Genomic DNA, 12,974 nt, shown 5'->3' with positions numbered 1-12,974 from the left:
TATACACAATGGAGTACTACTCAGCCATAAAAAAGAATGAGATCTAGTCATTTGCAACAGCATGGATGGAACCAGAGATAATTATGTTAAGTGAAATAAGCCAGGCACAGAAAGACAAACATCACATATTCTCATTTATTTGTGAGATCTAAAAATCAAAACAGTTGAACTCATGGACATAGAGAGTAGAGAGATGGTTACCAGAGGCCTGGAATGGTAGTTGGGAGAATGAGGGGAGGATTAATGGGTAACAAACAAAACAAAACAAAACAAAAAAGACCTATTATTTGATAGCACAACAGGGTGACTATAGTTAATACTTAATTGTACACTTTAAAATAACTTAGAGTGTAATTGGATTGTTTGTTACTCAAAGGATAAATCCTTGAGGGGATGGATACCCCATTCTCCATGATGTGCTTATCTCACATTGCATGCCTGTATCAAAACATTTTATATACTCCAGAAATATACCAACTATGTACCCACAAAAATAAAAACACAAACACACAAAAAATAGGCATTAAAGTTTCATAAAGAATGAAATGTCTACTATAATCCTCTTTAAAAACCTTGATTCATTTTCAAAGATCAACAATAATTTTTTTTCAATCAAAAGAAAAGGAAAATAAGGTTTTTTCCACCAAAATACACAAGAACCATTTATTGGCATTTTTGTTTCAAGTTCCTGGGAAAAAAAGGCCAAATTTTCAAAGGCAGTTAATAACAGCTATACAAGGGCTTGTTTCATTTGATTTAGCATCAAGTAAAAGTAAATATGCCACGGAAGACAGTCGAGTTTTATCTCCACCTCTCATATTGGCCCGCTTCTCCTACCAAGTCACAGTACATAAGCATGCATCCTTGTTGCCCCACTAAGGAATCTAAAATGATTCAAATTTTTAAATGGTTGCTCAGATGACATTCACCAGCAGAACTTCTTTCCCCTTAAGATAGGGTGGCAGTGAACACTACCAGGTATCAATGTCATCAGAAATAAATAACTCTTTCAGGAAAGTCACGTTCCTGATCCCTGTTAACCATTATGTAAATTCTTTTTGTTGCTATACCTGTTTACTAATTATGTTTGTTACTTATGCAAAGGGAATACTCCCCAGACTTGCCTGATCTATTGTTTCTATTTCCTAACAACAAAGTATGTTCACTTTACATAGTGCCATAGGTTTACTCTTTTTTTTTTTTTTGAGACGGAGTCTCGATCTGTCGCCCAGGCTGGAGTGCGGTGGTGCAATCTCCACTCACTGCAAGCTCGCCTCGGAGTTCAACGCCATTCTCCTGCAGCTCAGGCCTCCCGTGTGAGCAGGACTGTGAAACCGCCGGCGCCCGGCTAATTTTGGCAATTTTTAGTAGAGGCGGGGTTTCACCATATTATGGGATGGTCTCGATCTCCTGACCTGTGATCCGTATCTCGGCCTCCCAAGTGCTTTGGGATTGCAAGTGAGCCGCATGCCCCGCCTTTTTTTTTTTTTTTTGAGGAATGCGGCTCTGACTGCCGGGCTGGAGTGCAGTGGCGGATCCAGCTCACTGCAAGCTCCGCGGGTTCACGCCATTCTCCTGCCTCAGCCTCCCAAGTAGCTGGGACTACAGGCACCCCCCACCTCGCCCAGCTAGTTTTTTTTTTGTATTTTTTAGTAGAGACGGGGTTTCCCTGTGTTAGCCAGGATGGTCTTGATCTCCTGACCTCGTGATCCGCCCGTCTCGGCCTCCCAAAGTGCTGGGATTACAGGCTTGAGCCACTGCGCCCGGCCAGGTTTACCCTTAATCTTTTTTCTTTCTTTTTCTTGGTACCAGATGTTGCTGTTGTTTTTTTTTTTTTTTTTGAGACGGAGTCTCGCTCGCCCAGGCTGGAGTGCAGTGGCCGGATCTCAGCTCACTGCAAGCTCCGCCTCCCGGGTTTATGCCATTCTCCTGCCTCAGCCTCCCAAGTAGCTGGGACTACAGGCACCCCCCACCTCGCCCAGCTAGTTTTTTTTTTGTATTTTTTAGTAGAGACGGGGTTTCCCTGTGTTTGCCAGGATGGTCTTGATCTCCTGACCTCGTGATCCGCCCGTCTCAGCCTCCCAAAGTGCTGGGATTACAGGCTTGAGCCACCGCGCCCGGCCAGATGTTGTTATTTATCAAGGCAGATCATGTTTGATCGAAAAGAAACTGGCAAGTAGATCTTAAAACATACATTACTAAACCTGAGTAACAGATGAAAAAATAAGTCTTTAAATTACATTTTCCATTGAAAATTCATTCCACTGTGGTGCAAGAACTTATCCAAGAACTTACAATGTCAATTTCTGACATAAATCATATTCCTCAGCACATATGTATTTTCAAAAGAAAACAAGTCATCTTAAAGTAATATATTCCCATATGCTAATTGATAATTGTATAGCAAATTGAAAATTCTGAGTAAACTGAAGATATGTTTAACAACAAAATAAATATAGCAATATGGTTAGCTTATAAATGTCTTGGTGTAAAGGCAGCAGTGAATTTGCATCTTGCAACAGATCTCTAAATCCAGTTGCTGGTTTTCTGGAATTTTATAGACGTGATGCCTCACAAATCCATGTTCCACAGGGCTAGAAATATCTCTATGAAAAACTTTTGAGATATTTTCCCCAAATGACGTGTAACTTTTAAAAACTTTTCCAGAAAAATATGAAAATTTTATCAACCACTTACTCTTACTGAAGAAAAAAGACTACTAATTGCTCTTTTAACTTTGCTCTAACAGATGTTTTAAAAGTTTAGACACTGCTGATGCTTTTGAATTGCACACTGCTAGAAGATAACTGGATAAAACACATTAGATGATTTTAAAAGATGAATCAGTACCTGATTCATTTGGCACATCATTAGTATCCAGAATAAAATCTGTAGAAATAATATAATTTTCAAAGAATTTATACATGCATACATTCTAACACATGCATACATTCTTATTTATATATCCTCCATTCTTAGGAAAAGGAGCTTCTAAATCCAAGGATAAGGAGGTTCTGCTCATCTTACTAGTTATAATCATTTCTCCTCATGGAGTAACTGGGGCTTTCTGATTTATTTGTGGAACTTTAGTTTGTAGGAAAGCCTAAACATAGTGTTAAATCTTGTTGGTTTCTGCTCTGGAGAGTGTTTCCAACATCCTTTTTTTCTGGTAAATTCTGGGACTGGCTCCATAAATCTTCAGTCTCTTGATAACTGTGTCTCTGGTCTATCACCCTCAGGCTGAATGAGAGGCCTCCCAGTCAGATCAGCAATGCCCACAGTTTGGGGAGGGTTGAATTCAATGTAGCAGACTCCGCCACTGGCTGGCTGAATAGCAGGCAGTGAAGTGTTGTTTAAATGCCCTCAAAGGGCACATACGAGTTAATCATTGTGTCTATCTGATAAGCTCATCTAGGGCTTCTGCCTATGGCAGTGTCCTTGGACAACCAGCTATATTAGGTGAGATTTTTCAGTTCGTGAAGGGCCTCAGCCGAGTCGTAACATCATTTGGAATGAGTTTCCCTTGGTCAAGAAAAGCCTTGGCTAACATACCAATTTCTGTGCCCTGTAGCATGTTGTCCTGGAGCAGTCCCTGCTGGAGAGGTGCCTCAGCTTGAAGTGTTTGGTGATGTACAACAACACGGCACCCTTGCCTAAGCCCAGGGCTGGGGCCCCCATGATCACTGCATGCAGTAGCTGCGGAGATGCCCCTGCAACCATGGACAGAGGCCCAAGCCATGCCAACCGCAGGGTTTTGGTCTGACCTGTGCACTCACCTGATCCCCTAACCACCCCCCAGGGTGCAAAAAGGCAGAAACATTTTTTTTTTTTTTTTTTTTTGGTTCAAGTTAACCAGCGCTTTCCTTTTTCTCTATAAAATGTGCTGGCTTGGAAACAATCCAAACATTCACCAATCATTAAATGGATAAACACATTTTGGTATATCCATGCAATGGAATATTATTTAGCCATAAAAAGAAAGGAAGTACTGATAAATGCTACAATATGGATGAACCTTAAAAACACTGTGCTCAAAGAGGCCAGACACAAAGGGCCATCTTTGGTGTGATTCTGTTTATATGAAACACTCAGAATAGGCAAATTTATAGGGGCAGAAAGCAGATTCATGGTTGCCAGAGCTGCCAGAGGAAGAATGGGGAGTGACTGCTAACAGGTGCGGGAGTTCCTTTTGGGACCTGCTAGCCGTAGGGTCACTTTTTTTTTTTTATTGTAGTAAAATACACATAAAACTTACCGTGACATTTACTACATTCACAATGTTGTACCACAGTCACCACTATCTAGTTCCAGAATACTTTTATCACCCCAAATGTAAGCTCTTTTTTGATCTCTGAAGGTGAAAAATATCACTAGAATATATCTGAGGGAGGAATATCTTAGTTCACTGATCAGGTTTAGCACTCAGTATAACTTAGTCCGAGAGATTTTTCTTTTTTTTTTCTTTTAAACCCAAAGAAGTTGTCGTCTTATTCGATAATTGCTTTCTCCATCTGTTCCTTCTGGAACTCCTACCTCACACTGCAGTTCCTGTATTTTCCTTCCCTTTCTTTTATCTTCTCACTAGTGGCTTCCTTTGCATTTTTGTTTTGCATCATGAGGCAACTTCCTGTTTGATCTTCTTCGGGTTGATTTTTAAGAGTATCCATTCCATTTTTCAATACAATTGAATGTCAAAAAACTGTAAAACCATATTTTTACATATCATGTTTTTAAGTTCGCTTCTTTTTCTTTTTTTTTTCTTGAGACAGAGTCTCACTCTGTAGTCCAGGCTAGAGTGCAGTGGCGCAATCTCGGCTCATTCACTACAACCTCCGCCTCCCAGTTCAAGTGTTTTTCCCGCCTCAGCCTCCGGAGTGGCTTGGACTACAGGCGCGCCATCACCACTATTTCTTACATTAAATTTGCCTTACAGGAGCCATTCACTTTGGCTGTTTAGCTTGGTTTTCTGTTCCTCAAACTACTGGGTTTCTCTCTCTCTCTCTTTTTTTTTTTTTGAGACAGGGTCTCACTCTGTCATGTAGCTGGAGTGCAGTGGCATGATTTCGGCTCACTGCACCTCCGCCTCTCGGTTCAAACGATTTTCCCGCCTCAGCCTCCGGAGCAGCTGGGACTACAGGTGTGTGCCACCACGCCTGCGCTGGGCTAATTTTTGTATTTTTTTGGTAGAGATGGGATTTCACCGTGTTGGCCAGGCTAGTACTGGGTTTAATTTTTTATATGATCTTTGCCCGATTCCATCAGCTGCCACTGGTCCCTTTAGCATTTGTGGAAGCCCGATTGTTGGATACTTTCTGGGCAGCAGAGAATTGACAGGTGGTGAAAACTATGATAGGAATTCTCCAATCAGCTGACACTGAGAGCCATGCTCAGAGTTAAACAGAAAGCAAGCAGAAGCAGTTTCACCAGTTACTGGGTTATGGCAGTTGGCTCACCTGGCTGGGCCACTGTCTTTGCCACAAGCTTAGCCAGGAATCAGGCTACTTTCTAGGTTGCTGGGCTGTCCCTTCCTCCCAGCTTTGTGAACAATGAGGATAGAAGGTATCCAGAGGCAAAACTGAGGGTATCCTCAGAAGCCCAAAGCCTAAGATGTGCTTAGCACAGACTAACTCCAAGTTTCACACTATGCTTTGCACCACCACATCTACTACCTACCTATATTTCAGCCATTCTTCTTTGTAGTTGAATCACCCCAGGAGGAAATTTAGAGTGCTAGAGAGTTATAGAAACATACACAAGCCATCATCTTCGAAAAACTTAATTAAGGTAATTCTCTTTTTATAGTACATTGTCTGAAGATAATTATTTATATAATGGAAGTAAGCTGAAATCTTAGGAATATAAATCTTATTGATGAGTGAAGCCCCAACTATGGCCCAAAGAGATGGAAGAACTCATGCCAGAGTGTCTCTGCTGTATACCTAGGATTAGAGATTGGCCTTTTATTTCCTAACATAGGGATCTTTTCAATACATAGACCCATGGCTACCTTTTAAAAATTCCATCAATATATTCACCTGCATAGCTGTTTCTCTTCCTGCTCCATCTAGTCCAATTCCTTTTCTGGATATTAGGCTAAGTCTCATTTTTATTCCCTTCACCTGGCTTTTACTCCCTCCCGAAATTTATTCTGCTTCTTTCCTACCTACCTTCCAAGATCTCTCTCTCTGTGCTCACAGTGAGGGGGTATGCAGGAAGGAGTACTAAAGTGTCCAGAAGGAGGAAAGCCTAGAAAAAGTAGAGACAGAGGAGGCTTGCCAAAATTCTGAAGCATCTCCAGGAGCCCTTTGCCTCAGTCTTTGAGTTCTTGTCATTAGCACCCCTCTTCTTTTCCCCTGGGTCAAATACCTTAGCACTGACTTGAATCTCTGACCCCTCTTTATACTTTCCTTCATTCTACTTTTCTTTCCTCCCTGCTTTCCTAGCACTCCTATCCCAGCGCTTTTCCCTTTCTTTAAAGCCTCTGAATCACAGCAAGGGAAGGAAAATGGAATTAGAGTAGTCCCTCTTATCCATGGTTTTGCTTTCTGTCATTCAAAAACATTAAATGGAAAATTCCAGAAATAAAAAATTCATACGTTTGAAATTGTATGCTGTTCTGAGTTGTGTGATGAAATCTCACATCATCCTGCTCCATCCTGCCTGGGACAGAAATCATCCCTTTGACCAGCATATCCATGCTGTTTAACCTACCTGCCTGTCTGTCACTTAAGTAAACGTCCTGGTTATGAAGTGGACTACCCTAGTACTGTAGTGCTCTGTTCAAGTAACCCTTATTTTACTTAATAATGGCCCCAAAATATAAGAGTAGTGATGCTGGCATATTGTTAAAGTTGTTCTATTTTACTATTGTTAATTTTTTACTGTCTAGTTTAGAAATTAAACATCATAGGCATGTATGTATCATAGAAAAAAACACAGTATATATAGGATTCAGTACTATCTGCAGTTTCAGGCATTCACTGGGGGTCTTGGCATGTATCCTGCAGATAAGGGTGGGCTACTGCACAAACATCTGGACGTTCATTCATGTGCCACTAAGGATCATCACACAGCCAAAAGCATACCACACTCTGGAAGGCTCTGATCAACTTTTTCTGCTTCTCCTATCACAAAATAGAAAATACTTTATTAATAGCTTCAAAATTAATGACTATAGCAGTCCCTCAGTTAGTATCTTAATTTATAGATTAAGGTTATATTTTCTAGTACAAAACACCATTTTGACAATGTGGGGAGGCAGCAAGGTGTAGTAGCTAAGAATTAGATTACTTGAGTTCCAATGCCAGCTCCTTCATATACTAGCTATGTGACCTCAGGCAAGTTACCTAACTGTAAGTTGCCTTATCTGTGACAGACTTTAGCATATCATAAGTGCTTAAATAAAAGGAAACATTCATAATCATGTTACTATCACCACATGCAATCCTTATTCCTTGTCCTCGATCCATGAAAAACCATTATAAATGCCATTTTGTTTTAGAAAATGTTGATATAATATTTAATAAGCTTGCTGCTGCCCAGGCTAATATGCATCGCTCTAAGCCCCTCTTAAATTTTATTACTAGAAAATGTTCTAGTGGACAATGTCTTTAAGGTTAAATGAGGATACTTATAATCAGCCTTTTAAAAAAATTAAATTACAAATTGAGGATAAAACAAACAAAAAAAACCACACAACAGGAATCTGATATTTCTTACCAAGGCAATTTGAAGCATCAACTTGTTCTTTCAAAAAATCAACACACATTTTCTTCACAGGTTCAATCTGATATTGGTTTGCTGCATCCAACAAAGACTGAACATTGTTGCTATTCACGGAAATTCTGCAAATAAGTTAGAGGGAATATTAGTTACCCATGATTTTTTATTATTTAAATGTTACTGTAGAATGTATCCTAATAGCCCCTGAAATTAAACACAAAATTAAACTTTCAGTCCTTGAATCAGTATGGCATAGGATACTCAAACTCTTCCATCCTTGCAGTTTTTCATTTTGAAGAATTTGTAGTGCAACCATTTGTTACAACAATGCTTTGCCATGGCAGATACCAACATTAATTCTCTAAAATAAAAATAATCCTTCTTAACTCACCTAGCAGTATAAGCAAATTCCACAAGTTGTTCAATAATATCAGGTTCAGCATCTTTGAGTTCTACTTCAAAGGACTTTGATTCAAGCATGTTAGCTACAATGAAGAGAAGAAACATAAATGGCATCTGTAATACCACAAGTTTGACTGAGGAACCATGGCATTCCAGGTCTTGCTAAATATGGAGAAAAATAACAGGACAGTTCTCCCTGGAAGAAAATACCCCAGCAAGCCCAACATTCCTATAGTAAATGCAAATTAATTCTCCACACAAGATGTGCCTTAAATTAAGCTAAGAAAACAGTGAATTAGTGTACTTTTTTTTAAATTTAAAGACCATATTAACAGAAACATAAAACTAGATTTTGTTTTCTTCCCAAGCTCATAAAATAGTACTAAGTAGAGGAAGGAGGACTTGGACCCAGTTCTCAACACCAAATCCAGGGTTCTTTCTAGCACAATATGCTATATCTATATTTTTTTAAGTTTAACTTGCCGGCTAAAATATTATGAAATTTATCTGCTTGTCTTTCCACCTGAGGTTAAAAAGAAAGCGCTGGGCTTTTTTTTGAGACAGAGTCTCGCTCTGATGCCCAGGTTGGAGCGCAGTGGCGCGATCTCGGCTCACTGCAACCTCCACCTCAACCCCGGGCTTATAGTTGACGCTATACCTCCATCTATAAAGGCATCAGGCCTTTATGTCTAATGAAAGGACATTTTTTCCCTTGGTTATCAGCTGACTACTTTTTCAGTCTCTTCACTGTTCTGTGGCCTTAAGTTCTTAACTGCTTTAAAAATTAGAAAAATGACATATTCTCTTTTAGATTTTACTTCATTCTCATAGAAGAAATAATGGCATGTTTTACCTTAAGATACTTACTTGTGAACATTAAGTTAAAAAAATGACTGGCTGCAGCAAGAACAACACGATGAGCAGGTATCTTTCTTTCCTGGACCATGAGGATCACGTCACACAGCGTTTTCTAATCAAAGAAAAAATACATAAAATAAAAAGAGGATCACTAGCCTAGCTTGGCAATACATATTAAAAAGGTGCTTGCCAAATGCTTTATCTCTATTTTCTATTTAAAGCCAATCTTTTTTCAGCACAGAATTTCTTTTGAAGACATGTTTAGGAAGGACTTACAGAGTTGCTGCCATGTAGTATGAAAATTTTGCACTGAGTTGTCCAACAGCCAAGAGGAAAGAAAATGTTCCTCATAATCAGAAACAAGTCTACTAACCCTTCTGAGAAGTCTTTTTTTTTTTTTTCTGACACAGATTCTAAGACATTTCTCATGGTAAGCTTTTCTGGGGGAAATTAAATGACATCATGGGAGTGCCCCTGATAGTTTTTCAAACACAGCAATTAGTTTTTATATGATTTGTTTTCCATTATTTATCCTTGGTGAAATCGAGAACACACACTGCATTTCCTAAGAAAGTAGCATTCACAGATCTAACTTGAAACAGAAACAGCTCAGAATACAGAGAGGAGATGAACTAAATGTCCTTTCAGCAATCTTTTCTTAAATAACACTTCTCTCAAATGTACTTCTGATAGAAGCTGGATAGCAGCCAGTTTTAAATTGTGATTTCTGACCAAGGTCAAAATAGTATCACTATAAGCTGCTTAAAGAAGGCAGCTCTGAGTAAATACTTAATTAAAATGTGGGGAAAATGGAATAATAAAGAAAAAAAATTAAGGCTTACTCAAACACTTATAAATGAATATCAAGAAAAATAAATGTCCTTTGTGCCAAATCCAATCTTAATTTCTTAACGAAGTTAAAGATAAAATATAGAGGTTAGGCTTACAGAAAACTTGGTGCATACAATGTATTAAACACTGTCCTAGGCACTGGGAATATGAGGCAAATAACATATTCAGAGTAAAAAAAAATATCGCTTACAAATCTAAGATTGGCTTCATAGCTCAGAGGATTTGCATTTTGCAAATTTTAAGTATTTTACTAAAACTGTTAATATAGTTTCTGATAGATAAATCCCTGTTATTTCTTACTGTATTATTTTGTGAAGATAAATCAAAATAAATAATAATGATGTTTATAATGAGAGAGAAAATAAGTCTCAAATAGCAGGCTAGGAAATGAACAAAATTTCACTTTTACCACTTATTTGAAGATTTTCAAATAAGGCCTACTACTGACTATTGCTAAAAACTTATATACAGGTTAATAGCTAAAGCTATTTTTATTCTCATAGTGTCTTGAAGTTTTAAATTTTATTTCTTTTCATTTGGGGAGGGGATACAGAGGCAGATCTCTTAGGTGATTTTGCTACATACTACACTAAAAAATACCAAGTAGCAGAACCAAGTTAACTATTTGGTTACCACCAAAAAACAAGTGATCAATTTGCCTTGGAGGTCGAGGGAGGGAGAGAAGGAGAGAGAGAAAGGGGTGGGGAGTGAAGAATAAAGATGATAAAGCATCAAGCAAATCAGATTACATCAGATCATCGGGGATAAATCTATGGCTAGTGATGGAACTTCTGTGAAACATAGGGTTAAACCAAAATACAGCAAAAACATCTCCAAGGCATACTCAACAACAGAGTTTAAAAGTAGAATGACTTTCTAGGCACTGAAGGAGGTTGAAGAAATGTAGATCTTTGTAGAGCAACTGAGTTTTAGTCTAAGATTAATGGCCAGCTGGATATTAATGGTTTGAGGGGTGGGGAGAGTAAGTCGGAAGAGTCTTTTGTATCCAAATGGTACATTTATTTGCCTGTACTACAATAGACTGATAATTTCCAATAAGAGATGGGATTGCTGGGCGCGGTGGCTCATGCCACCTTGGGAGGCTGAGGTGGGTGGATCACAAGGTCAGGAGATTGAGACCATCCTGGCTAACACAGTGAAATCTCGCCTCTACTAAAAACACAAAAAATTAGCCGGGCATGGTGGTGGGCACCTGTAGTCCCAGCTACTCAGGAGACTGAGGTAGGAGAATGGCGTGAACCCAGGAGGTGGAGCTTGCAGTGAGCAGAGATCAAGCCACGGCACTCCAGCCTGGATGACAGAGTGAGACTCTGTCTCAAAAAAAAAAAAAAAAAAAAAAGAGATGGGACTGACCTATAGTGAAAGGCCCCTCCTGTTATCAATAAGTGAAAGAAAGGTATATCCACAGACAAGAAATGGGAGCTGGGTGTGGTTGCTCACACCTGCAATCCTAGCATTTTGGGAGGCCAAGGCAGGTGGATTGCTTGAGCCTAGAAATTCGAGACCAGCCTGGGCAACATCATGAAACTCTATCTCTGTAAAAAAAAAAAAAAAAAAAAAAAAAAAAAATTAGCCAGGCATAGTGGTGTGTGCCTATAGTCCCAGTGACTGGGGGTGGGGGTGATGCTGAGGTAAGAGGATCACTTGAGCCCCAGAGGTGGAGGTTGCAGTGAGTTGTGATTGCATCACTGTACTCCAGTGATATTACAACAAAGAGACATCTGCACCCCCATGTTTACTGCAGCACTATGCACAACAGCCAAGATATAGACTCAACCTAGGTGTCCAATGATAGATGAATTGATAAAGAAAATGTGGTATATATACACCATGGAATACTATTCAGCCATAGCAAAGAATGAAATCCTGTCTTTCACGGCAATGTGGATGGAAATGGAAGACATTATGTTAGTTGAAATAAACTAGGAACAGAAAGTTAAATGCTACATGTTCTCACTCATATGTGTAAGCTAAAAAGGTTGATCTTATCCAAGTAAAAAGCAGAAAAGAAGATACTAGAGGCTGGAAAGGGTAGAGGGAAGGCGGTGGGGGAAAGAAGGGATAGAGAGGTTTGTTAAAGGACATAAAATTCCAGTTAGATGGGAGGAAAAAGTTCTAGTATTTATATCACTGTAGGATGACTATAGTTAACAGTAATAGATTCAGGCTGGGAGCAGTGGGTTACACCTGTAATCCCAGCACTTTGGTAGGCTAAGGCAGAATTGCTTGAAGCCAGGAGCTCAAGGCCAGCCTAGGCAACATAGTGAGACCCTGACTCTACTAAAAATAAAAAATTAGCCAGGTATGGTGGCACATGCCTGTAGTCCCAGCTACTTGGGAGGTTGAAATGGGAGGATCACTTGAGCCCAGTAGTTTGAGGTTGCACTGAGCATGATCATGCCACTGCACTCCAGCCTGGGTGACAGAGCAAGACCGTGTCTCTAATAAAATAATAATAAATCAACAGCAGACATCACATGTAATGGTGAAACATCAGACATGTTCTCATTTCAATCTTGAAACAAGGTATATGGGGCTGAGTGTGGTGACTCATGCCTGTAATCCCAAGCACTTTGGGAGGCTGAGGTGGGAAGATGGCTTGATCTCAGGAGTTCAAGGTCAGCCTGGGCAACATGGTAAAACCCATCTCTACCAAAAATACAAAAACGTAGCCAGGTGTGGTGGCACGCATTTGTGGTCCCAGCTACTTGGGAGGCAGAGGTGGGAGGATCACTTGAGCCCAGGGGCAAAAGGCTTCCATGAGCTGAGATTGTGCCATGGCACTCCAGCCTGGGTAAGAGAGTGAGACTCAGTCAAAAATAAAATAAAATAAATAAAATAATAATAAAAAATAAAACAAACTACATATACAAATCCTTGTCATTACTATTATTCAACCTTGCTCTGGAAATCTTAGCCAAATTAGTAAGAAGATAAAGATAAATCAATTTACACTTACAGAAATAATAAGAAAAGTCAGTAAAATGGCCAGACACAAATAAGATAAATATGGAAATGCAATTAACTATCTTGTATGAGAAATAAGCCGTAAAGAAACACAAATGAGAAAAAAATCCCAAGGCATAGAAGCAACAAAATAATTAAATATTGAGAAACAA

At 39.3% G+C, this 12,974-nt stretch overlaps 1 protein-coding gene and 1 pseudogene across 4 annotated transcripts in view; both read right to left on the bottom strand.

The window, feature by feature from the left end:
- KLHL7 (kelch like family member 7) overlaps positions 1-12,974 on the bottom strand; it is a 69,382-nt gene that overhangs the window by 42,694 nt on the left and 13,714 nt on the right. For 3 of the 4 annotated variants that reach the window (XM_009203244.4, XM_009203245.3, XM_009203247.4), the window contains 3 exons: positions 8,992-9,094; positions 8,114-8,207; positions 7,720-7,844 (listed from right to left, as the gene is read on the bottom strand). In XM_009203244.4, coding sequence (XP_009201508.2) covers positions 7,720-7,844; positions 8,114-8,207; positions 8,992-9,094 — 322 coding nt within the window. Of the gene's footprint in view, positions 1-6,842; positions 7,125-7,719; positions 7,845-8,113; positions 8,208-8,991; positions 9,095-12,974 lie in introns of those variants that run through there. The other variant, XM_003896212.2, reaches the window with a different exon arrangement.
- Positions 2,122-3,777, bottom strand: LOC103882977 (annotated as a pseudogene).

This window comes from Papio anubis, chromosome 4, assembly GCF_008728515.1.
Source record: "Papio anubis isolate 15944 chromosome 4, Panubis1.0, whole genome shotgun sequence".
NCBI lineage: Eukaryota > Metazoa > Chordata > Mammalia > Primates > Cercopithecidae > Papio > Papio anubis.
This window is presented reverse-complemented; position numbering and strand designations above follow the sequence as displayed.